General features: G+C 35.6%; 1 protein-coding gene across 1 annotated transcript; it reads right to left on the bottom strand.

Annotated features, from left to right (window-relative positions):
• Nucleotides 1–2,299: 2,299 nt before the first annotated feature.
• Nucleotides 2,300–16,055, bottom strand: LOC592555 (leukotriene A-4 hydrolase). The gene is made up of 17 exons (XM_792072.5): nucleotides 15,751–16,055; nucleotides 15,110–15,252; nucleotides 12,658–12,778; nucleotides 12,284–12,352; nucleotides 11,266–11,423; nucleotides 10,783–10,855; nucleotides 10,227–10,367; nucleotides 9,863–9,886; nucleotides 9,396–9,578; nucleotides 8,747–8,894; nucleotides 7,233–7,333; nucleotides 6,789–6,865; nucleotides 6,358–6,412; nucleotides 5,742–5,837; nucleotides 5,368–5,450; nucleotides 5,001–5,105; nucleotides 2,300–4,656 (listed from the first exon to the last, which is right to left on the bottom strand). Exons 1-17 carry the CDS (start codon nucleotides 15,907–15,909, stop codon nucleotides 4,539–4,541), a joined length of 1,854 nt encoding a protein of 617 aa, XP_797165.4. The 5' UTR covers nucleotides 15,910–16,055; the 3' UTR covers nucleotides 2,300–4,538.
• Between the last annotated feature and the right edge of the window lie 415 nt (nucleotides 16,056–16,470).

Here is a 16,470-nt window from a genome sequence, read left to right as displayed (position 1 = left end):
TGAAGATTTATCCAACACAATTCTTAGAAGACTTAGACCCTTCTATGAAATATTGTTTGTAAACTTCTTCAAAGTGCTGTTATAAATCAACCGTCGGGACATAGACTAGTCTACACAGTGGCGTAGCGTACAGGCTCAGTCATTAGAAATTGAGGCACAAGTTCTGGTATATTTTTTATGTAGGGTATATTCGTAGGAAAAGTGGCACTGCTTTCTGGCAGTAAGCTGCTTCCTGGAGCTGCTTAAAGGGATCGTGTAACAATGTTAAATCTGAGATACACGGCCCTACGTGTTATCAGTGTCTGTGATATGGTGTAATATTAAAGCCCTAAAAAAATTGCGCTTCAAAATGATCAAAAAGTGCCTCTAAAAAGTAAAAATCTTTGAGTGACCGGTTTTACCATACTCGTTTTCCCCGATAGACTGTAGTGTTATGAAAACCGTCAGGCGAACGGTTTTCAAAATTTGTAATTCCAATCATAAATATCTTGATAATCAGACAGGCGATCGGCTTGTAAAAGTCATGGGCAGGGGCGTACGCAGGGGGGGGGGGGGGGGGGGTTGGGGGGTTCAAACCCCCCCCCTTTGGTATTTTTATGTATGTAAACCCCCCCCCCCTAAAAAAACCTAAACCCCCCCCCCCCCTTTGTTTTTGTTTTTTGTTTTTTGTGTTTTTTTTATTATTTAAAAAAAAAAATTAAAAAAAAAAAAAAAAAAATTATACCCACGGCTAACCTAAATAAGGTGACCTTACCCCCCCCCCCCAACGACAAAAAATGTCAAATTATGAAATTTCGAGACCAAAAAAAAAAAAAAAATGTGTCCGCTTACCCTTTTTCACCTCTAATAACTGCACTTTTTTCCCTTCTTCTAAAAGCTCCCTTACATCTCTGATAAATGCCCTTATTAATATCTGATTGGCACCTCTTTTATTTCAACAAATGCACATTTTCTTTTATCATAATTGCCCCTTTTTCAGTCTAATAAGTGCCCCTTTTCAGGTGTGAAAATTTTCCCTTTTAACAATGGTACATGCCCCTTTTCCTTTCTAATAAGGGACCTATCCCCTTTTCACCCATTATAAATGCCCCCTATCAAAATCTGATGGGTGCCCCTTTTCCATCGACAAAGTTTTTTTTTTCTTCCCTGGTAAGTGTCTCTTCTCAGGTGTAAGAAGTGCCTCATTTTCACCTCTGATATTTACCCTGTTTACTTTGACACATACTCCTTTTTCTTTTCTAATATGTGTCTTATCCCTTTCGATAATTGTCCCCTTTTCCTTTCATCATTAAACGGGCCCCTAATTCAAAGCAACTAAAAGCAATTTCCCCCCAAAGCTTGCTCGCATTTATAGATGACATAATTATGTTACTTATCAAAGGTCTTTTCAGTCTTGCGTTATGAGAATGATAATAATAATATTCAGTTTTTATATAGTGCTTAATACATCTCGGACGTCTCTAAGCACTTTACAGATATACTGTGCTTATAACCCCATCAGGATTGGGTTTTTTCCTCTTTATATAATGTAATTTTTCGCACTGCGACCTAACAAATCTTAAAATTTTCCCTCGCTCGCTTCGCTTGTTCCCAAATGAATATTCAGACATCACGCCCAATGGCAAAGTATGATACTTAAGCCATATCTTGTATGATGTAAAAAGAGAAATAAATATTGAAATCATCCCTGATAATGTAATTTAGGGGAAAATACCAAAATTTCTAAAAAATTGTATATTTTCGCTTCAAGATTTTCCCATTGTATGGGCACTTCCCCCCCCCCCCCCCCCCCCACTTTGGAAGTCGCTCAGCCACCCCTGACGGTCACGGTACCCTTTGAATCAAAATTAAATAAATTTGGTATTAACAGATACATCAAGGACATAGATGGGATCACCCTAGAGCATTTTTTGATAATGGTTTAAGATTTACATTTTCACTGTGTACATTACTGATTTACATAATGCATGTAGTATAGTCTTTGAGTTTTTCGAGCCATCTATCTCCTTATATAATCTCACATTCTATTTCATTTTCATTCTTCTCTCTCCTTGCTCTCATCTTTTTCTTTCTTTTTTTGCCATTTGATTACGCCACATATACATCATCATTTCGTGAAATTATCAGATTTGAAGAAACTTTCAGATCCTCTATTTCTGTAATTCACCTTGGAAATAGCCTGGACTTACCCTCTAAGGCATGCGAGATAGGGCTTTGACTGTGGAGGGGGTTGAAGGGAATTAGAGTCCTAATATACATTAGTGAGGCAAAAATATAAAAGAAACAAGTGACACCTTCATAATTTTAATAATTTTATTGACTAAATTTGTCATCAAATAGTATCAACATGATATTGTAGTTTGGCATCTGCTTTCAGACAGACATTTTGATACATTCAAATTCTAGTTGACAGTTTTACTTCCAAGGAAATAGGAGAAAACAAAAGAGTTTAAAAGAAAAACACAAAGGTACATGTTTTCATTTCATGAAATACTTGAAAACAATGACTTATCATTGATTGATTGTAATCAATAGAATAATGAAAACTACATTCCATTTGACTTAAAATCTTATTTCTTTTCCTCTGAAAACTGAGAAAAGAGTAATCAATAAAACTTTAATAAGGGAGATTTTGATTACATATACCATCAACTCATTAGTTGACAACCAGGTCTAGCAACATTTTATGAATATTAACAGCTCCTGATGTCTTTGGTAAATGCATGTGTTTGGTCATTTGTATGTGCTCCGAGTATGCTGCAGCAGCTTAGTCTTTATGAATTCAATGGGAATAGCATTTCTGAGGAAATCAAACTAGACCTTCAACATTAAAGATCTCAACTCAATAAAGATGACAGTAAATAAAAGCATGGGACTATATGAATCTACTCCAATGGCGAGACATAGAGTTGTACAAGAGTTGAACATTAGTAACATGAAGACCAAAAGCTCCAGTCTCTTGTATTAACAGTTGCTCCACTAAGACTATGCTTTATTAAAATAATTCCCCATATATGATGGCTATTTCTAAGTAACAAGTTGACTCTCTTGTGTAAGAGCAGAAAATAAGAGGAACATGACATTAAAAAGAAATTAAACAAGTGTTCAGAAAGTTACGTTTGGAAGCTCAGATTGCAAAACATGTGAATCTCAAAATTGGCATATTAGTCACAATAAAAATAAGAAGATAATTATCAGACATGACACCACATTGACATTACAATCTTTTTGGCCAATATGAAATTCTAATATGCATAAAGATCTCTTTTCTTTTAAAACTAACTTTATTAACATCCATCTGGTTTTCTTTAAACTTTCACCAATGTCTCCGACCGCTTCTCATATTTTTCTGCTTTCTGCATGCAACTTGCTATTCAGGTCGGATTTATAGAACGAGGCATTGTCCCTTTTGAGGCACTTCATAAGTGATACTTAACACAATCTATATGAATATACGTGCATTGACTATTATATTTTGTTATTAGAGTACGGTACTCACGACTGTTGCATTCATTTTACATAAGATTGTAATACTTTGATTGGATAGTACATACTGCATAGTATATGTGGTATGACCATAGGGGGTGAAGCTTGGGGGCAATAGTATTTGGACGTTTCTTTCAACACAAAGCTAAACAAAAGGAGTATGTGGAATTCAAAGCCCATGGTTGAAATTCAAACAGCATACGATACCCAGTATTATAATATCCTTCAATTTTGCTTCTTGAATATTTCTTATAAATTATTAAATGTGCATGGTAATTAAAGACTTGCCGATGCCGATTTGAAAAAAATGCTCATTATACAGTGATAATGGCTGTTGAATTTAATATGCAATAAATGCATATACTTTGCATTTAAGATTATTCAAAGCAATATTTAATGAAAATTTCGGACAAAATACACATCCCATCTGCTATTTCAGTTCTATGTAAGTAACATCTCATATACAGGTAAAATGAAGAGGAGGAAATATACACCTTAATGCATTACATTATTCATCTACATGACAGAAAACTCTATATGGTATATAGAATGCCTAAGTTAGAAAGACATGGTTTAAACTAAACAAAATTATGATTGCTATTATGATATTGTTACTACACATCAAACTATAAATAATTTTCAGACCAAAGTAGAGAAGTGGAAAATGATAAAAGTTGATAAGTTATGAAATGCTTCACAAAATTCTGAGTACTTTAAAAATACAATAAATGGATTTTATTAAAAAGAATTCTAGTAATGGACGTATCTATCAAAGATATACTTGAAGCATATTGGGTAACGATTCATATTGTCTTGCATAGTTGAGTTCAATTATATTGTAAACCTACCGGTACTTGCATTTTAATTGCAAAATTACAAAGACATCCTGAGTAGGATGATGATAAATTCTGTAAAATGATGATCTACATTAAGATGCAAATGATAGACAACTATATTGTCATATTCTTGATATGAATTAAGTGGCCATAATGAATGTATACATCCAAACAGCAGAATATTACACAACCATGGAAGCTGAAAGAAAAAGAGGATCATGCGACTTCCAGATCCTTTGCAACAGTTTTAGCAGTAATCGGATGCATGTTGTGTCTTTCTGCCAGGAATGTATCTACTGCCTTTTGACGTGCAGGTAGGAATGCATACAAGTCCCTATGAATGAAATCAATAGGGAAAAAAACCCATCAAACTAAGATTATACAAATATAAATCATCCTTAAATTTACTACTGTTACACTTCCTTCCAATAATTTACAGAAAATATAGTTATTACATTATGAAAATCAATATCTGAAGCATTATAACCAACTGTATAACAAGATATATCTGCAGCGTGAAATGCTTGCACATTTAAAGTACCAGTGAAATTGGCAAACATCTCATGTCTGAAACATTTCTGGTTTTACAGTACTGGGGTATTTTGAAAGACATACAAGTGTTAGAAATGGCTTTCTCATAATCATCATAATATTCAATTCCAAACCTTGAGACCTTACCTAAAGAGGACTCGGGTGAACTTCATACGTCCAGCCTCTGTTGCCATATTTAGAGCTCCATCAATGGCAGATTCATCCCCAGCCTTTATTCTCAATCTCAGCCACCTAAAGGAAAATGCCATGAAATATGATATCAATATACATTATCTAAATCATACTTTAACAGAGATGAGCGGCTTCTGAAACAATTACTACTTCAATGCCTCCCTAAAAATGCATTTATCAATGGCAGAACAACATTTTAACCATCCCTCCCATACTGTCTCTCTGTCTCTCTCTCTCTCTGTCTCAAGGTAATATCTATCACTTGAATATGACAATGGCGGAAACATAAGTTTTATCACAGGGTGGAATGGAGATACTATACCTAAAACGAATTTCAGCATTGGTGTATTTGTCCATGTCATAAACTCTTTGCATTTCTTGGATACGATTGGTAGTCAAGGCAGGCTGTAAGAAGAAAAAAAAGCAGGAAAATCCTATTTTTTTTCTTAATGTCACAAATTTGCTGTACACAAAATATTACTCATATTTTTACATTTCAAACGTTTGCCTCTGTATGACTTTTAAAAATACATGTCTTTAAGACTGAATAGAGTAATGCCTATGTTCTATCTTTCCACTATGATTTTCATCAAATTAGAAAAACAGGACAAATCTATTATTATACAACTGTGACTTTTACCACCAATGAGATGTACATGTGTCAGCTATACTAGACAGTTTTACATTGAAACTTACCTTCAGCAACAGTTGTGCAAGAAACTCCATTTTCTGAGCTGGTGACATTGATTCAAGGTCACTGGAGGAGAAATTCTCAAAGTCACCTTCACCTGCCTGCGATGAAAAGTAAAGAATAGTGATCAATTTGCTTTAGAAAGGATTGGTAACTCTTGAATATACTTTCAAAAGGAACAAGAAGTACAAAACACACCTGGCGAATATCTGGAGCTTACCCCCAAACACATTTATTTGCTTCCTAAAAATGGAACAACAATAGATCTTTATCTTGATCAAAATAAATTGATTATCTTTTTTATTATTACTAAGCATCAGTTTCTTGTATTGTTCATATTTTTCTCTTTCACATAGTTTAAATGGAACATATATATCAAAGAACTTTGATAAACAATTGCTAATGTACAATTTCCAATATCTTGCCTTTATATTTTCAATGACATTTTCAGGACTATGGTATTTTTTCTTCCAAGTTTAGTTGTAAATTAATACTGGTACATGATTTGATTGTGATAAGAGGGGCATTGAGAAAGAAAGAATTGCAGAAATTGTAAAGTAAAAATGGTTGAATAGTAACAGATACCAAAATGAAGTTGTTTCTCCCCGATGATTTTCTTACCTGACTACATCGTTCACACAGCTTTGTACAGTGATCCACTAGACTTGTATCATATCTGGAAACAGCAAGATGAATATGTTATGGACGGATAGCAAATCACTAGAAATCACAGTGACAAATTTCCTGAATTTGCAATATTTGGTTTCTTAACATCTTTCCTACTGGTGTATAAGAAATCATGTCCTGAATAGATGGAGGCTGAAAATAATTATTACCATTTCAATTGATTTGTAAGTGGAAATACATTTATTTCATGATGTTCACTCAAGATGAAAAGATAATTTTCTCAAGGATATACCGATTAAATGAATTGTAGCAGAGCTAAATGATATTGGTTAAACAAGTAATTTGTTCTCTTTATTCAAGCTAATTCAAACAAAATATAAGAACTTCACTTCACATTCAACAAACCAGGGGAGAATTTGACTTACTGTGGTCTAACAGGTGGCATTCCAGGAGCAAAGAACCACTTGTCCCATTCCACACAGTCAAAGACACCTGCTGCTGCCTGTTACAAGGAAGCACACAACAAAACAAAGTATCATATATATAATTTCAAGTGAATGAATCTATGTTGACTCTTCATCCGTCTCTAAAGATATAACTCTTGTGAATGAGTTTAAAAATCAGACTAAGACACATACATGTAAAGAGACCTGGTTTACACTACCTCTCATCTATCATAGTACTCAACAAACTATTCATGATCAAGTCATATGAGATTGACTTACTAAGTACAATCTACAGTTCGTCAAGGAATATCTACACAAATCATGTGCAAACAGAACATTTCACTTTCCAATGAGATGTAAAGAACATTAAGTGATCATTAATGGGCCGTTAGAATAACATCATTCTATCACACTATGATTTACCTTTTCATGGAAGTATTCAAGAAGAAAATCCTTCCAATCTTGAGTTGTGAGACTTGTGTACTTGAATTTGTCAATGTAGGCCTTCAGATATCCTTCAAACTCTGACAAAGAAATTCAAAGAGCATTACTTAATACAGATTGTTTCCTAAAAGATAGTTTCCATCTTTCTACTTGAATTGGAAAAGAAAAAACAACTTGTAATAACATTGTTTCAATTATGTTCAGGCAAATATCAGATAGGTATGCAAAAATATGCACTGTAGATTTATACATTTTTAACAATTTCATGATAAGTGAGTATTTTCCCTGAAGGTTTGCCACATGCACACAAACAAATACTCTTCACTCAAATCAATTCTCAATGCAAAAAAAACTAGATGGAACTTCGACTGCGCGCAGTCGAAAATGATGCCTCCGTCATAGAGCAATTTTACAAACCAAAACAGAAGAAATTTTTCAAATTCAAGTTCAATTGTAATCCATTAACAGGTTTTCAGAATATTGTGATTACAAGCTATTTTTGCATACATAATGAGCCCATGACCTTTGACCTTATGAACCAAGAATCTACTCAGTTCATTGGCTCTGCAAGAAACATACATGACCTAAGTTGGCAGGAATCCATCAATCGGTTCTTGAGATAACGCGATCACGAGCTGTTTTTGCATACATAATGTGCCCTGTGATCTTTGAACTTTGACCTTGTGACCCCTACATCTAATCAGTTCATCGGCTCTGCAAGTAACATACATGACCTAAGTTTGGCAGCAATCCATCAATCGGTTCTTCAGATAACGCGATCACAAGCTCGTTTTGCATACATAATGAGCCCTGTGGCCTTTGACCTTTGACCTCGTGACCTCAAAATCTAATCAGTTTTTTGGCTTTGCAAGTAACATACATGACCTAAGTTTGGCAGCAATCCATCAATCGGTTCTTCAGATAATGCAATCACGAGCTCGTTTTGCATACATAATGAGCCCTGTGACCTTTGACCTTTGACCTCGTGACCCCAAAATCTAATCAGTTCATCGGCTCTACAAGATACATACATGACCAAAGTTTGGCAGGAATCCATCAACCAGTTCTTCAGATAACGCGATCACGAGCTCGTTTTGCATACATAATGAGCCCTGTGACCTTTGACCTTTGACCTCGTAACCCCAAAATCTAATCAGTTCATCGGCTCTACAAGATACATACATGACCAAAGTTTGGCAGGAATCCATCAACCAGTTCTTCAGATAACGCGATCACGAGAACGGGACGTACGTACGTACAGACGTACGTACGTACGTACGTACGTACGGACGTACGGACGGACGGACGGACGGACAACCCGAAAACATAATGCCTCCGGCTACTTCGTAACGGAGGCATAAAAACTGCTTTATTAAAAAGAAAACCCTTCCACAGTCATATCACAATACAATAAAATATGTAAAAATAAGCTGCTAAATCCTTTTAACTAGAATTACAATAGGGAAGACAGCAAATAGAACCTCAACACGTACCATCTATTCCAACAAGAGTCTCAAGATAAAACAAGAAAGAGGACCCCTTTTCATAAGGAACACTTGAAAATGCATCATCTGGATCAATGCCGCCCTCTAGTGGTGGTAGCAGCCGTGTGAACTCATGACCTTCACCGTACTTTGTTACCTACATGGGGGCATAATATAATATAAATCATAATATAAAATATTTTGATTGATGAAAAAGGGAACTTAAATCTAATTTGAAACCACTGACTAGAAGATTTTGATGCCTACAGACTGGTCAAGTTGGTGGAAGATTTCTGTGAGTCATATAGCATGGCCTGGCAGCCCAGTGCACTTTGATCAAACGAACAAGGAACAAATATCTGAGTACTGGAACATTTGGGGAGGAACCTAGTATATCCCAATATAGATGTCTGCCCCCTGCTGCATGTGCCCCCTTGGTTCAGTTAAAAAGGGCCCCAAAATGCAATAGAACAAACAATGTACCACTTGAAACCAATTTTAAATAAATGCATGAATACCACAAAGCACGTTATGGCCCATGCCAGACAAATTTCCGCCACTCAGGGCCTGCCAGACGCCCCCCAAAAAATGAGTTAACTACATGCATGAATGCTACGAAGCACACAAATAGCAATGAATATGTAGAGAGGAGACTCACCGAATTGTAGAGATCCTTCCAGCCTCCAATGAATGCAAACTGACGATGCTTCTCACTGTTCATCCGTCCAATAATTTTCCTCTCTGCGAAGACAGTGAAGCCTTCATTCAACCAGAAGTGTTCCCAGCTGCAGTTGGTTACCAGATTACCAGTCCAGCTATGGCTGATTTCATGTGCTACAACCTAGCAGGTAAACAATGGAAGAGGTAACCCTCGTTTAGTGTATCATATACATGTCCATAAAGAGATTGGTAAAGAACAAGAGTATTCCTGCCTATACATGGTTGTACAGTGATTTGTAATTAGTCTCGGAAGCTCGGAAGATTTTCTTAACAGGTGCTACACTTCTGCACATCAATCTAGTAAAGATACTTATCAATAGATATTGAATTTAGCTTAAGTTGAAATAGAATAAAGTACAAAATTAGTCAGATAGGAACTACAAAGTAATATAATGTCATACTTACATTTGCCAGGGACCGATCCCCTGCCTAGGGTTGAAAAAAGAAAAAGAAATACATTTCCATTAGAAAAAAAGACATTTTGTACGCAATTGTAATGTAACAACTAGACCGTCATCTTAATTTAATCATTAGCTTCCAGTACACCCTAACAATAGTTTGATTAAATCATACTGCTAGACTTTACTGGATCCACCATTAAAATGCACCAGAATGCTTACAATTGCATTGTCATCCTTTGCTATCAAACCCAATTAATTTTTGTTTAATGCCTGACACTGTAAAGTTATCAATATGTTTGAGCGGGTTTTCCTGAGGATGTGATATGTGTTCCAATTCCATTACATTGGGAGCTAGCCCTATTGCTTACCAGCAGGGTGGGTGTGACAAAGGTGAGACAGGGGTTCTCCATACCACCATAAGGGAAGGATGGGGGCAAGATAAGGAGGTCATACTGGCCCCAGACGTACGGACCAAGCAAAGCCTCGGCTGTAGCAAGCATGGTTTCTGTCTGGAAAAAAAATCAAAGATATATGAGTTACAATGATATAATCAGTCATTCATTACCAAAATTACTTTTATTCTCAAGCATTCATAATTTATTTCAATAAATCTGTCATATTGTTATATAAATGAATCTATAATTTCTTGGATTCGGAAAAGACAATTTAGTTTTTCAACTTACCTTTAAATTACAAAGATGAAACAGTTTTACACCTAGATTTAAATGCATCCCAACTTGGAAAGTTCAGAAAGTTATATAAACTTATGGAAATGTGACTTTTACTGCAAATTCATACATATTCAAATTCTAAGAGATAGTAAGATAATCAAGCATCAAGGGACTAGCCACCAGCACTCCATAGAAACTATCATGAGACTACAATTAAGCCTATGTTGAAACTTGAAAATACTGCTAACCATACCTCACTAAATTCATATGCTGCTCTGTCAACAAATTCCTTCTCTGACCAAACTCTGGACCTTGGCCCTATTTGTCTATACGAGTAAAACAGAGATGCCATAGAAAGTCAAAGATGGAATGAAAATAAGTTGTTAAGTCCTCATGATTCTTCCAAGAGAAATTAGGAGCTCTAAAAACAATTATTAAAACATTTTTAACTACATGTAGTTCTTGAGAGATATCAAAATACTCATTTCTTTTTATTATTTTAACATGTGTTAAAATCTAAGTTAGACAATTATAATATTCAACCAGTAAAGCTTTTGGAGAATGTCCCACATTAAAAAAATGTTTGTATGTTTTAAAGCAGAGAGATTTATCATCTTGAAAAAATGACAGGTATTACAGACTTTTCACCCATTTAAGAGCCCTAAGGAAATATTTATTTGTTCAATTATGTAAGTGACTTCTTGAAACAAGATATTGGTATGTCCATTGAGTTTACCTGCTTTCCAATGCCCCAACTACAATGGCTATAAGATAGCTTGGCATTGGGACAGTCTGTGTGAAGGCATAGGTCTTGAGGGAACTATCTGATTCACATGGTTCTTCTCCTGCTCTCACTGCACTCATCAAACAGACAAGATCACGTGGAACAGTCACCTAAATATTAAAGGTTATATTATTATATTAAGACAGTCTTATTAAAGAGAGCTATCTGATTCACATAACTCCTCTCCTGTCATCATTGCACTACGGTAATAAAAAAGACAAGATCACATTATCAAGTATTTTCAAGCTTTATGAGGAGTACCCAATTCAGATCAGGAGTGATAGTGGGCTCTAAAAAAAAAATAGGTTTTTTGTTTTCCTCTTAACCATGCCCCCCTTGAGAAAAAAAAAGAAGAGAATTCGCAGGGGAAAATGGCATCTAACAACATTCCCCCCTTTCGAGTAAGAAAATTAGGGCAAAAATAGGGCAAAATAGAGAAGAATAGAGAAAATAAGGGGGAAATCGAGGAAAATCAGGATAAAATAGGGAAGAAGAAAAAAAAACTGGTAAAAAAAAATTTAAAAATTGGGAAACCGATTTAAATCAGGTTTTTATCAGGCCTGCAGATCCTTCTTCTGCTCTTCCTAAGGCCAAATTTATAATAAAAAAAACATGTTGAGCATCCTGCCTTTTTGAAGAATAGGAAGGAGGAGGCCCTTTTTTTTTTCTTCAAAATGGCCGCTCGGTACATTTTCCCTGACAGTCAGGCTATTTTTCAAGATGGCCGTCGACATTTTTTAATTAAAAAAAAAAAAATCAGAAACAGATCCATTTTTAGCTGTGTTTTTCATATTTTTTTTCTTTAAAAAAAAAAAAAAAATAGGAGGTGGTCCCCAAAAAGGAAGTGGGCATGGACGCTAAACATGTATATTTTTTTAAAGGCCTAAACACAAGGCAAAGGTAGATGTAATTTTGACACCACCACAATAAAGATATAAATATAAAATCTATAATCTGTAAGATGAAATACCTTAGCATCATATGTTGCTTTGACTGAAGGGCTATCCTGACATGGAAGGAGACTGCGGGCATGGATGGCCTGGATTGAAAACAAAATCAAAGTAGTAATAATCTACACCATTCATATTACAACAAATACAGCTGAGTTGTTAAACTGTCTGCAAGATATTCTCTTCTTTCACTTTGAGTTTTGCTCCCAGGTTTACTAGGATTCTATGGCAAACATCTATACATACTACAGCCTAATAGAAGTAAAACAACAATGTTAATGGAAATTTCTCATACATTTAGCAAAGTGTAAGTAGCAGTAGAAGTAGAAGTAGTAATAGCTGCAGGAGAATTAGTAGAAACATAATTCTCTCAGAATGTGATCAGACATCATACCTGGCACTGGCTGTAGAGGTAAGGAAACTGCTTGCCAGCTGTCTGTGAAGGGTCTAACCAACCAATAGCAGAGGCTGAGGAAGATGTCTTGTAGTTTATGTTGATGCACAACTTTGATCCCCTACAAAAGTACAAAAATATGACATTCAGTTATTTTAACCTTATGTGGTAGATATCCTTTTAAACAGCAATTCATTTTCTGAGGAGTCTTGTAACATATCTATAGAACATTTATTTTCAACGTTCAATAAAGAGCCTTTTCTTGTAACAATAACTTACTTGAATGTATAATGAAATTTCATTGGGAAAACTAAGAGTAATTGCTGAAATTAAACATTCTTCAAGCTTAGTGGAAGCCTATGGGTAGTATCATCAAGGCACACACCATCAGATAGATACCTCTGCTGATCTTATAATTTGTTTATCTGTAACCAATGCCAATTTCTCCCTTTAACCCAAGTTATTCTTAAGTTAACCTAAATTAATGGCAATGTAATTTGAATCAATTACCGGTAAATGTGATCTTGTTTTGTACCGTTACCTATTTTTCTCTTGTACCTTTAGTTAATCTTTAAAGGTACTATGTCCCTTTTGCAGCCAACCTCGAATTCTGTAGAACTTTGCAGGAATTATATGAATATGTCATGTATGTCCTATCTGTGAAATTTAAACGTTAGCAGTGTCCTCATATTCAAATTATGCAAGGAAACCCGTTTACTTGCTAGACTTCACTGTCAGACACTATTGAGTGACTGACTGGCTTTTTTCTTCTTTGGTAATAACATACATGAAAAGAGTTGTAAAGGGTACATGAGCATTTGTCTACATCAATAACCCACTTCTTGTGATGGCCAGGATTAAACTGATTGAATCTTTGCGCAGCATAAAACGTATGACCATTCGGTAAAATTGTCTGAAAATCAAGACTATTACTTTTGGGCTCTATAGCCCTAAAGTCGATTTGACAACTAATAGTCATTATTTTCCCACTTGAAGACATTTTCAAGCCCCACCTTTTTTAGGGAAGTTCTAAATAAGTATTATCTTTCAAATGCAGTTGGAATTTAACTTTTTCATTTTTTTGGCCTGCAAATGGGACATAGTACCTTTAAAGGTGAAATTCAAAGAAAATCACAAATATGTCAACAAATGTTTCACTAGAAACTGGTAAGCTAACATACAGTGTATGGCCATCATACAAGTTTTAGGTCAACTACATATCGGGTGATTTATAAAAATACAAATACAACCACCTCCATAGCAGCTGGGATATACAAGAGATTCGCCGGAAAAATAACGATGTTTATAATGACGTCACTATATGGACCAATACTGCCCAAGCAGATGACATCCGATAAAGAATGAACATAATTGCACAGCTATTATTTCTCAAATTATAATGAGTTTAGTGTATATAAATGTAATGGCTTGTCAAACCATTCAAAAGGGGATATGACCAGATTCTGATAACTAAAATCTTTTGCTCGTAAATACACAGGATAGGAGTTAATTAACAATCAAAGAAAGAAGACTTTCAAATTGAAAACCCCCCTGAATGATATTAAGGACGGCATTTGTTCCCTCTTGAAACGCCGAACATACCCCGGTGTGTGCAGCTGAATATACAATGGCATCTTATTTTGTTTACAAGCGACAGATTCCTTTATTTTTGTATCGCTGCATTTGTCATCAAAATAAAACCATGCACTGGGTTTAGAGTGAGGCAATAGATTATACATTTAGCCTGACGGTAGTGAAGTAAGAGAAAGAATTCAAGAGAAGATGAAAACACAGGCACTGAAAATGTGTGAGATGTCATGGGACATCGTCTACTCGTGCAAATCATGTCCATACTGTGATCTCAATCATCTCACACATCTCATCAGCGTTCGGAGAGCTCTTCAGGTGCAATGCCGGGGCTGTATTTAAGCGTTTTGTAATTTATCATAATCATTACTTTGCAAGTTTGCATGTTTCCAAGCATTGAATTTTAAAAACCTTGTCGAAATCAAAGTTTCAACTTTGCAATAATGAAAATAAAGTTAGTTTTTAAAATCAATGAATATTTACTTTTATGTTAAATTATTCCATTTCTTATAACGTTTGAAAGCTATTTTGTTTCTGTTATCAGTTCAATAACTCGCTTTATGTTGTATGGTGTTTTATATATGTTTCTGCAGAGCTGTGAGGGTCATGGTTGACGGGGCTGAGCACTCTATCAGAAGACGTTATTAATCTGTATTTTTGTTGGTATCACATCTGTGATTAGACAGAAATAACCGTCTGGTATCGGTAGTTCTTTAATAAAACTGTCATTTTTCAACCTTCCCCATGCACATACACAGGTATAGATGCGGTCATTGGATCCAGACGTAGTCTCAGCGAAACAACCTTTGATTATCATAGACTGAAGCTTTCAGTCTAATCTGTGATAGAAATGAAATCTGCTTACTTCAACTGAGCAGAGGATGGTAGTCTGATGCTGAGAGGCGATCCCAGAGCTCCCGTAGGTTCCTTCACTTCAAAGGTCAACTTCTCTCCTGTTGCATCATCAGTGACCTCTGACACACATAGGCCGCTGCTTGTATCCAATACCTGGGATAGGAATGAAAATAAAAATATGGTACTATAAATTAATCAGTCACGCACGCAGAGAATTCGCTAAATTTAGCAAACACTGTGCACGCATATTTGTACACTTTTTATTACCTAATTGCTATTATCATAGAGTAATTATCAAATTAGAATATTTATTTACAATAATAATATTGTCCATCAATATCATCAGAACTTCAGAAGTCTGAAAATATTTATGAAACTTTGGCAGCAAAAATTCCTAAAATTACTGTTTTTAATAATTAAACTGTCCGGATACACAACTTTAATACCATTACCAGAAGTTCCTGAACTATCATGTATAAATAAGGTTAGGGTTAGAGTTAGGGTTAGGGTAAAATGACAAAAAATGACCGTATTTGCAGCGCGGCGGAGTTGTCTCCAGGTCCGAGTTAGCCCGGAAACTATAGTAAACCACATGCTACGTGCAGTTTCAAGTACGTATACTAGGCCACTCACTCAGCTCATGCGACTCACCAAATTTGCAACGCCGTCTTGCAATGTTTCTAATGATAACTTCACATCACCAGAAAATATTTTCTCTGTGAAATCAATATTCCAAATAATTGAAATGTGCCTGGTTATGATGCTTGATATGTTAGAAAGTGAATTTGGGTCCTTCCTTTTGTCAGCCATCTTCACAACCTAGCTGATACCGACGTCCGGTGCCTATTTAAAATCGAAAGCTCGTAGTCGCTGATAGCTGCGGCGGCGGGGAGGCGCGGCCGACGGATCTTCGTTTATGGGGTCCGGTCGATTCCGCGAGTACTAGCCTAGGTATAGGATGGCTAGGTCAGGTTTTAAAAATGTCGCCACCCGGGGGTGTTTCACAAAGATCCTAAGTGGGACTTCACTATTATGGAAAGCCGTTAGCATCTTTGAAAATATTTTGTAAAAGTTATTTTAAAAGACGTAAGAAGTTGATTTAAGTCTTTTATTTTTCTGTTGTCAAGGAGATTTCATGTTAATCTTGATGTGAACTTTATGAAAAGTCTAAAATACTTGAATTTATGCTTTTGAATATGTTTTTGGTAAGGCTACAAATGGCTCTCCATAATGTATAAATCCAAGGTTTAAAAATGTTGCCGCTGTGACCCAACGAACTCAAACCACTTGGATTTCGATGCTGTGACCGCACCGTTTGTCCTACCAGTTTCGTTTGTCCGTCGGACATAACATGCGGGTTTTCTGCTCGCA

The sequence above is a fragment of the Strongylocentrotus purpuratus genome, unplaced genomic scaffold, assembly GCF_000002235.5.
Source record: "Strongylocentrotus purpuratus isolate Spur 01 unplaced genomic scaffold, Spur_5.0 spur5_scaffold_6, whole genome shotgun sequence".
NCBI lineage: Eukaryota > Metazoa > Echinodermata > Echinoidea > Camarodonta > Strongylocentrotidae > Strongylocentrotus > Strongylocentrotus purpuratus.
Note: the sequence above shows the minus strand (reverse complement) of the source record. Positions and strands in the feature narration are given on the sequence as shown.

Bases quoted from the DNA above. Each gene is read 5' to 3' on its own strand.
- LOC592555 (XM_792072.5), bottom strand. From the start codon at position 15,909: ATGGCTGACAAAAGGAAGGACCCAAATTCACTTTCTAACATATCAAGC. The intron at 8,895-9,395 runs GTGAGTCTCCTC...GCCCCCATGTAG, and splicing joins GGAAGGATCTCTACAATTCG to GTAACAAAGTACGGTGAAGG. The intron at 4,657-5,000 runs GTAAGGTCTCAA...TTTCATTCATAG, and splicing joins TTCACCCGAGTCCTCTTTAG to GGACTTGTATGCATTCCTAC.